Source organism: Pholis gunnellus, assembly GCF_910591455.1.
Source record: "Pholis gunnellus genome assembly, chromosome: 4".
NCBI classification, from domain to species: domain Eukaryota; kingdom Metazoa; phylum Chordata; class Actinopteri; order Perciformes; family Pholidae; genus Pholis; species Pholis gunnellus.
Window position 1 is genome coordinate 14,614,383 of NC_136530.1, and position 9,165 is coordinate 14,623,547.

Here is a 9,165-nt window from a genome sequence, read left to right on the forward strand (position 1 = left end):
TAGCAATGTACAGGAATAGTGTAAGTGTACCTACTTTTGCTCAATTTAACCACTTTCATAATTAGATGAATGTTTAAATGGCACACCTCATGTACGTAATGGACAGAGCGGCATATAGGGGTAAAATGCAGTAGAGAGAGATCTAAATACTTTTTGAAATATGTTTTTCTCAATGTGGGTGAACAGACACTTTAATCAAACTGGTGCAACATTTCTTTCCAGAAGAAAATAATACACTCATGAATGCTTAAAAGTGGATTATGCCTCTACTGGTGTTATTTGAATTTTTACTGATCAATGACTGGTGGTCACTACTCACAGTTTATTTAATACTAAATTAAGTCCCATAATACAATATAATAACGCAGTGATAATGCATCTAATATAATATTATTTGGGGGTGATTTTTCGGCTATGTATCCTTTAGTAAAGTGGAAGCTATTTATCCTCATATCACCAGGGAGCCCGTGTTGGTAGCTGCAGTGAAACAGCAGAGGCGCTGTGTGAACCAGAGGATCCGCGTTACGACACGGTCACATGTCACCGATGTGACGAGGCGAAGCAGGAAGTACGTTACCGTGCAGGCAGACGTGAGAGGAGGCAACAAAAAGTAAACATGCAACAAACAATCTTTGATACAAATGGCGTAATCACTCGTTACTGTATCTGACTAATTAAGAGATGGTCTGTTTTTTTTCCCGGATATCTTTTTGCACACAGTTCCAGGGCGAGAGGTTCAAAGTAGTTCAACTCTTACCCCGTTTAGGATTGTAGTTGTGCAGCAGGAGCATGTTTCACCAAAATTACCCGTTTAAAGCATTTGTCTGCAGATTGATTGTTTTCCGTGTGCAGTTTAATAAACAGCTTGTAACAATGTCAGTACCGAACCTATCAGAAGACGGCTCAGAGCTACTAACAGGCAGAAGCCGGTTAAAGATCAACGCAGACTTCAACGAGAACGACCACGATGGAAGAAAGTTCACAGAGGATGAGGTGGCCATCCATAGAGCCCATACAGAGGCATGCGAGGTAAGAGGAATCCCCTCACATCCAATGATGTGTTCATGTTCAATCATGGTGTTTAATTTGATTACCGCAATTGTCTGTGATTATTAGCAGCAAGCTTTTCTGCATGCTTTCTGCTGGTTGCATAACTGCAGCAGTGGAGAATATTGTTCATTTAACTTTAAATAAGCAATAAAAAGATACTCCAAGTAGGCTACAAGCTTGCCATTCAAAGTATTAGTAAAATTATAGTATTATCAGCCAAATGTAAAAAGTAAAACTACTCATGCAGAATGGGCTCTTTATATTTAACAGTGACAATTGTAGGCTTATTGTAATGCTGGATTAACGAGCATCATATTAATGTGTATAGTATGTTGTGTTTATTTTTGATCTGATGTTAACTTACTGTTGAGTATATGATAAATAACAAGTGATCATATTTTACACAATGGTCAAATAATGGTATTTGAGTCAAAAATATTTCTCATTTAAAATGTAATAGACTAGAAGTTCTGTATAAAGTAGGATGGAAATATCCAAACTACTACAAAACTAGTGCAGCACTTGAGCAAATGTACTTAGTTTTGAACTGTTTATGTGAGACTATAGCTGAGCAAAGTTAAACCATGTGAACAAAAAAATACTGACGCAGATGCATAACATGTCAGCTCAGTTGGAATTATCTTTGGAGCTAATACCAATATTCAATATGTTCTCGAACATATTTAACAATGTTGCTTGTTATTGCATAATGTAGGAGGAGGATATTCATAGAAATGACTACCTGCAGTTAATTAAGTGTTTTTTTTAAAGACTGCCAAATTAAAATGTTCTCCTTTAGTAAGTGACATGCTCCTTGAAAGAACAAACCCAATGACAACGTTATTTACATCCTGCTGATCGGTAGATCTCATTTCAACATTGACTCTATGCTATTGCTCTGATAGAGATCAAGATTGTTTGGCTATAGCCCCATTTTAGGTCATAACATCATTATATATTTTAAAAAATGCATAAATACCTGTAGATCTTTAACATAAGCATTGCACACCCCCATGCTTACAGTATTCAGTTTTTTGTCATATAGATTCTGTTTACTGATATTGTAAAGAAGGTTTAGACTAGACGTCTATTAAACTTTCACCTTTCAGCCTTGATAAACAAAACGTCTACAGACAAGTAGATGTTTAAACATCTAATAAACATCTATCAAACATATTTTCAACGTCAGATTGCTCAGTGGGACAACAAGCCAAATCATCAGTACAAATAATACCGGAACAATAAGACCACTTGTTATGTAGGAGGATGTTGTGAATGATAATATGCCGGCTGTCGTGCATCTCCAAAGCCCACCTGTCCCCAGCGCAGAGTCCCCTGTGGGTCCTTGGCAGAGTGAAATATTACTGTAATTGTAATTACTTAAAGCGAGCATCATGGTTGGGCATTTTTACTTTAATACAAGGTCTCACGCTTTCCATTAACTGTAATATTTATTCTTTTCTCAATTTTATTTTTAAACAGTTTTGTTACAACTTTCCTGAGAAGCATACCTACCCCGGTGCTTCATACACACCTGTCATAAACTAATGACGACCATTGTTTTTGTCATATCCATCATATTCACCAAATCGTACTTGCTCTTCCATCAAACAGAGCGAGTGAGCTCTGTGGCCATGACAGTAGTGAATAGGTGTCATCTCCGTGCCTTGAGGCTTATCTGTTGTAAATATTGTGCTTCTGAGTGTGGATGAAGTTGAGGCAAGTTGGCCGCGACCTGAGGAGAGTGGTAGGGCCTGGGTGGGAAAAGCACAATGCAGAGGGGGCTCGGCTATGCCAGCTTCACTATGTGCCCCTGCAATGCCATGTGACATGACAGGCCGTGTCACCAAAAGGCCTGGGGCCTTTTTCCCTTTGTGGCCTGTCAAAGCTCACCAACTAGTGGGCTCTCAGTTTGAAACAGACTGAGGGATGACATTTTCTAACTTCCTACGGGATGACAGAGTAGTTCAGTGTTTTTCACGTACAGAAGGTGTTTGTTTGTCTGTACACGATGAGCGATCGGTCAAAAATACAGGAATAATTGTTTCAAAAATATGCATTATTTTTAAGCATCCTGTAAATATGCAGTGGATATGAAAACCTAAATACAGTGCAAGCAGTTGATTAATCTATGCAGATTGCACACAAAAGAACAGGACGAATTCATTTGTAACATCTTAAGAGTTAGACTGTCTTGCATCTGTTTGTATGCATAGAGGTCGTCCATTCCCTCGTCGCCATGGCCCAAAGCAATCTGTCTCTATGTGTGTGTTCGTATTCAGTATTGTTCTTGCATGAGCCTCTGTGTTTGGGTGTGTATATTGCACTGTGTATGGTTATGTATGCGGAGGTCACACACCAACATATGTGTTTGTATGTCATACTAATTAAATAATAATATCTTGATTATGTTCAGGCAAAGAAGCAGATGTATGTCGACCCTTCCAGTGGGTACAAGGTGTTCACAGAGTATGCCCACCTTCAGAGAGGGAAATGTTGTGGCAGCGCGTGCAGACATGTAAGCTCTTTGATTTCTGTTTGTACCAGGTTGTGTGTTTCTCATCTGGCCTCGGCTTTTAAGTTTACTCTTGTCCCATCTTCTTCCGTTCTTTTCTGATCTGGACCCGATAGTTTCCCAATGATCATTTACCATAGATGGTAACTGTGTCTAAGAGCGGTTTGACAAATGCTCCTAATTTCTTATACTCAAAACTGTGTGTTAAGAGCATCTTGATATCAGCTGTCCGCTAAAAAAGGATACTTCATGATTTGAATTGAGTAACACTGTATATTTTCAGTTTCCTGATCAGCACACATGCATTTAAATAATTTCACTCAGTACGACAATGTAATATGTTTATATGATACATGTTACTCATTGGAAGAAAGTAACTGTTGCTGAAAGCAGATGTGCCCATATGCACAAATTCAGAAATAGCTTTAAATCTAGCAGTGATGATTGTTAAGGAAGAGAGCAATATCATCTCTTCCTGCATGTTCTCATTCTGTTCTCAGATAAGCGTTCCTTCACGAGAACCCTGTGAACAAAACTGAAAATGTAATATCGAAGCAACACAACGAGACCAAATAGAAAGCAGCAATATGGAGGCTAAAAAAAATAAAGTGAAGTGAAAATCCGGTCTTCTGTCTTGCCCCATCCCGTCCCTGTCTGTCTTCCCCTGTTCCGTCTTTCCTTGCTCTGTGTGCTTCCGTCCTGATATGGTTCGGCCTCGTCCTGTTCTCGTGTTCGGCGTGCATGTCCATGTCTTGTTCTCTGTGATGTCCTACTCCACCTGTAGCCATTTCATTATTTATTTTTCTCCTCTACAGTGTCCGTATGGCCAAGTCAACGTGAAGGACCCTGCAATGAAGAAACCATTTAATTCTCTATTTTATGTATAGGCCTATAGCCCGACGAAGGTGAAACGCCTGTTCAGAACGGATCCCAGCACACGTTGCTTGGCTTCTGCCTGTCGTTGTTTGGACCACTTGAGAGTCATTTTTAGCAGTGTTCCAAATGATGAAATATGGTTAGTGTCTGTGCAATATCTACCTCCTGTGAATCACAACTATTCTCAGGATTATTTTTATTCTCACAAGACAGGGGAGGAGGAGGAGGAGGAGGAAGGATTTGTTCACTAGAACCTCATGTAAAATAGTCTTTTATCACGTTTTTGTTTTGCTGTGTTTTTCTGATACTTTTCTCAAATGTCCAATGAAATGCCTTGAGCTTCGTTTTTTTTCCTTTTCTCTTTAAGAGTATTTAATATGTTGTGGTATCCCGCTCCTCTAATGCATTTACAAGGGTTGTGGGAGTATGGAGATGAAAACTGAAGGAGCATTTTAGATCTTAGCCCTCAAGATAAAGGGCATGTAAGCGAAAGCAACTGCAGCAACTGTAGCTAGTCAGATGGAGTCTTGTGCTCTTTTGCTTTGCATCGCTTGTTATTCTTCCTCCCAAATGTAGAGCTGCATGAATATTAGCATCATTTAAGTGCTCGACTTAACTGTCTACCTTTGACTGGAACGCTGTGTTGTTAAAAATAGGCAGGGGCCAAGGGTCGGCCCTCACACTTGGCTGCGCTGCTTTTACACCACTTGATGGAATCAGGCTGTTAACAAACATGCCGTGGACATCAACAGCAGCCCTCCCCACCGGACTCGCAGCTCAGCCTCCTGGCAACACTTGGCTACAGCGCAGCTCCCCGCGGCTGCTCTCCTGAGCGGCAGCCTAATGAACTCCTGGGCCCCGCTCATCCCAGCACTGCAATAGATCCGCTCATGTTCGCGCGCATGCTTAGACGCACACACATGCATAGGCAGGCTCGCTCCGTCAGAACAGCCTGTGGCTCCTAATAGGCCAATATAGAATAAAGGTTGCACTAAACACCGCACTTTGTAGCCCACAGTAATGGTACAAGGTAAGGTCAAGCGCTCATGCAAGCGGCGCCTGTGCGTGCGAGAGATGCTGAGGGAAGATGTGCCACTTGATTTGTGAGTGCATGTGGGTAGGCAGCGCGATGCCTCCAGGCGCTCGCTCTGAACCTGCCACACACACTCGCCTGTCTCCGCCTGATTGGGCAAACAGCGTCGGGATGAGAGGATGTGTCTGCCGCGGAAATTCTTGTCGCTGCCGCCTACCGGCGCGGCCACAGTTTCCCATTCGGCAGGTGGGTCCCAAAGGCAAGTGCTTAGTGATCGGAGCAAAGCCCTGTGAGCGGCTACAAGGAGATTCATGATCCCAACAGTGCTGGGGAGGACAGGTTCTCGGGGACGCGTCGTCAGTGCGGGATGAGAGGCGAATTTATTTGGTGTTATTCTAAACCGAGGCAGCGGAGCGTGCGGCAGCAACATTTCTACAGCGGGACGGTGAAGGTGTCACACTCATCAAGTACCTGGGCCCGCTTGCCTGCCGCGGCTCTGCTGGTTTTGCCTAGGGACTTGTCTGTCACATTAAAGTAGATGCATTGCCATTCAGGGCCTTGGCGGTCCCGCAGCCTGACCATGAAATAGGCCAACTTTCATGTCTGCCTCATTCCTCCACGTCTTCCCAATCCAGTGATGGCACAGTTTGAAATGTTTTTTTTTTTTTTTGGTAATTTAAATATCATGTTCTAGCCTAGCAGTTGGTGACTGAGACACAAACAGCACAGCAATCCCTTCGACAGATTTATGGAGAAATGTGCTTGAAAATCGACCCCGCCTTCTGCCCCCGTGGTCAATCATCATAAAGTAGACCTATGTTTAGAACGAGTAAGCCTTGTCTTAGTGGGCCTACATGTTCTTAAAATGGGACCTTTTAAAATGCTTGATAGAGTATATGTCATGAAGCATTTAACAAAAATTCTGGGGAAAAAATTGTCATTGACTTTCAGATAAATTGTTTGTAACTAAATGTAGCTTATGTTACTTTATTCGACACGTTTGTAACTAATGTATTTACCCACAAAAGGACTCAATCGATCTATGAATTCATTCATTTTGTTGATTTAGGCTGTATTATGCAATACCAGTAGACAGATTTATTTTGTCTTTATTAGTACACAATCTAATGCAATTCAATGCAACAGCTTTGCCATGAATTCTACCTGGACGAAGTTTATATAGCTCAGTTTCTGTTGAAATGGTTGTGAATGTGCAAATTGCATTATATGTTTATTATTGAAGTTATAGTTTTCAGTAATGTTGTACTGGATATTAAGAGATGTTTCTCATTTTTTGTCCTCCCTATTTATATACATGAGGGGTGGGGGCAGAATATTAACACTTCTCAATTACCTCAATGCTATAATTGAATTAACACCTCTATGACATTATAAAAAACCCTGAACATTATAGCCATTATAACAAATAAACGATATTGCAGAACAATTGGATTGGATTGTACTAGATTATACAAGTGTACCTAATAAAGTGGCCACTGAGTGTATACACACACGCACACGGTGGCAAAGTTACAACAGCCAACCTGACATGTGGGGTGTTTATTTCAGGCATTTTGGACTGAACATCTCTGACCTTCAGCTGGAGCATATGCTGTGCTGGAGCAGAGTGGCAGCTATGTACCGTGTGCCTTTCTACAGGACGATGGCACTAGCCGCAGAGAAAAAGAGAGCTGTCCAGTTTGGAACAGTGACCAGACAGGCTCCAGTCACAACCAGTTGACAGGCCAAGCAGCCCCTCCTCCCTCAACTCCCCCCCCCTCCATCTCCAAACAGCCACAGCAGCCCTGCGGCCAATGGCCTTAACCACAGTCAGTTACAGTGTCTCCATCACTGTTGGCCAGACCAGCCAGGAACTGACATAGGGTTGGCGGGGGAAAAAAAAAAACTTGAGTGTCAGCCGTATGATGGCTGAAAGGAACATCAGTCTCAGCAATTGGCCAGGCACTGCTTTGTACGCTAGTGTGTGTGTGCACGCACGTAAGTACGTGCACGTGTGTCTTGATATTCAAGCAGCATTTGAGCAGCCCCTGCATCAACGTCTGGTCGTTCTACACAGACAATGTCAGCCCGCCTCGGGGCAGCAGCCTCCGCAGTGGTCATATGGACAACCAGATCCCTGTGGTAGAATTAGTGATAAAAAACACACATGGCCACTGAGTGACAGTCAGGGCACCAGATTCCTTTGGACAGACAGGGCTGCAAATAGCACAGAGGAGCAGTTTCTCCCTCAGACCGCAACTGGTGGCCAGGCTCATGCCAGGCCAAGTCGTGGCCGCCAGATGAGCCCAGATAAAAGGAGAATCCGAGGCAGTAACAGGCACCTAGTGCCCAAGCAGCACTTTGGCCTGTTTATTTCCCTCCTGGTTTTACATCAATGCAGTTATATCTAAGGTTTCTTGTACTAACAAGACAAATGATTTGGCTTCTTTTTTTTCCTTTTCTTTTACACTAACCTTTAACTTATGTTCCCCTATGACTCGGTCTACAATGAATGGTTGAAAGAAAGAGAGTGTTTGACAATATTACAACAAGCATCACCTAAACATGTGCGTCTCCTCCGAAAAGCCACTTTACCCCATAAGGTTATATAGCTATACAAAAAACATCCATCTATTATGTTTCCATGTCTTTTCTAGTGTGGCCAGATATGGACTAATACGTGCACCATTCCCCAGGAGGATACTCTGTCCCCAGAGGAGGTGGTGGTGGTGGGGGGTGGCGGCGGCGGTGTGCTGTTGGAGCTGTTCTGGAGGCAGGGAGGGGAGGCAGGCAGCAGTTGGTGTGCAGAGAGCAGAGGCTCAGGCTGGCTAGTTAAGAGCTTCTCTCTCCTATCCTCCATCTGCCAGGGACCAGGGTTGTGATTTGAGCTCCAGCAGAGCAGAGCAGGGAGGAGATCGAAGGAGGGGTGGAGGGAGGCAGGGGATGGGGTTGGGGGGGCGGTAGTGAGAGGAGAGGTAGTGAGCGGGTGACGGGAGGGGGAGCGTTGGCTGGAAGAGACAGAAAGGAGAAAGTGGAAGAAGCGGGGTAGTTGGAGTAGGAGGGGGGGGGGGGGGGGGGGGGGGGGGTGAGGGAGAAAGACCCGGAGAGAGAAAAAATAAGGATGGAAATGAAAAACAGGATAAGTGGGGATTGAGACGCCTCAACTCTATTTATAGTCTTATTCTTGTCTACCATCATTAGCCTCTTATAAATCACTGTTAGACATTTTAATTTGGCTATAAAAACAGTGATTTGGTCATATTTCCCCGCTTGTGTGTTTGGATATTTCCTCCAATAATTATGAAGCCATGTCCATTGTGTGTTTGTAAATATTTCCAGGATGTCTCACCCACCCACCCAGGCTCATGTGACTGGGATACATGTGACTGGGATTCAGCTTTGCAGTGCTTCACTCCTCCCTCTGTTCCTCCTCCTCAAACCCCCCTCTCCTCTCCCTTCCCTTCCCTTCCCTTCTCACTCCTCTCCTTCCCTCTGTCAGTGTTTAGCCTGCACCACAGTGGATCCTGGGAGAGCCTTCCCACCTCCTCTCCCCCCTTCTTTGCCTCTCCTCGCCTCCCCGTCTCCTCCGCTCCTTTTCTGGCGATGCTCTGGGAGTGACTGAGAGCTCCCTCCACGAGACCGAGTGTCACTTGAGGTGACCCAGAAATGATGACTCCAGATGAACCCTGGA

The 9,165-nt window shown here is 43.7% G+C and overlaps 1 protein-coding gene across 1 annotated transcript; it reads left to right on the forward strand.

Annotated features, from left to right (window-relative positions):
* Positions 1-602: 602 nt before the first annotated feature.
* On the forward strand, positions 603-7,007 carry cUnh1orf53 (chromosome Un C1orf53 homolog). The gene is made up of 3 exons (XM_079158275.1): positions 603-1,029; positions 3,467-3,568; positions 4,381-7,007. Exons 1-3 carry the CDS (start codon positions 790-792, stop codon positions 4,450-4,452), a joined length of 414 nt encoding a protein of 137 aa, XP_079014401.1. The 5' UTR covers positions 603-789; the 3' UTR covers positions 4,453-7,007.
* Positions 7,008-9,165: the final 2,158 nt, after the last annotated feature.

Coding starts and splice junctions, on each gene's coding strand:
- cUnh1orf53 (XM_079158275.1), top strand. CDS start 790: ATGTTTCACCAAAATTACCCGTTTAAAGCATTTGTCTGCAGATTGATT. Junction 1,030..3,466: donor CCCATACAGAGGCATGCGAG/GTAAGAGGAATC, acceptor GATTATGTTCAG/GCAAAGAAGCAGATGTATGT. Junction 3,569..4,380: donor GTGGCAGCGCGTGCAGACAT/GTAAGCTCTTTG, acceptor TCTCCTCTACAG/TGTCCGTATGGCCAAGTCAA.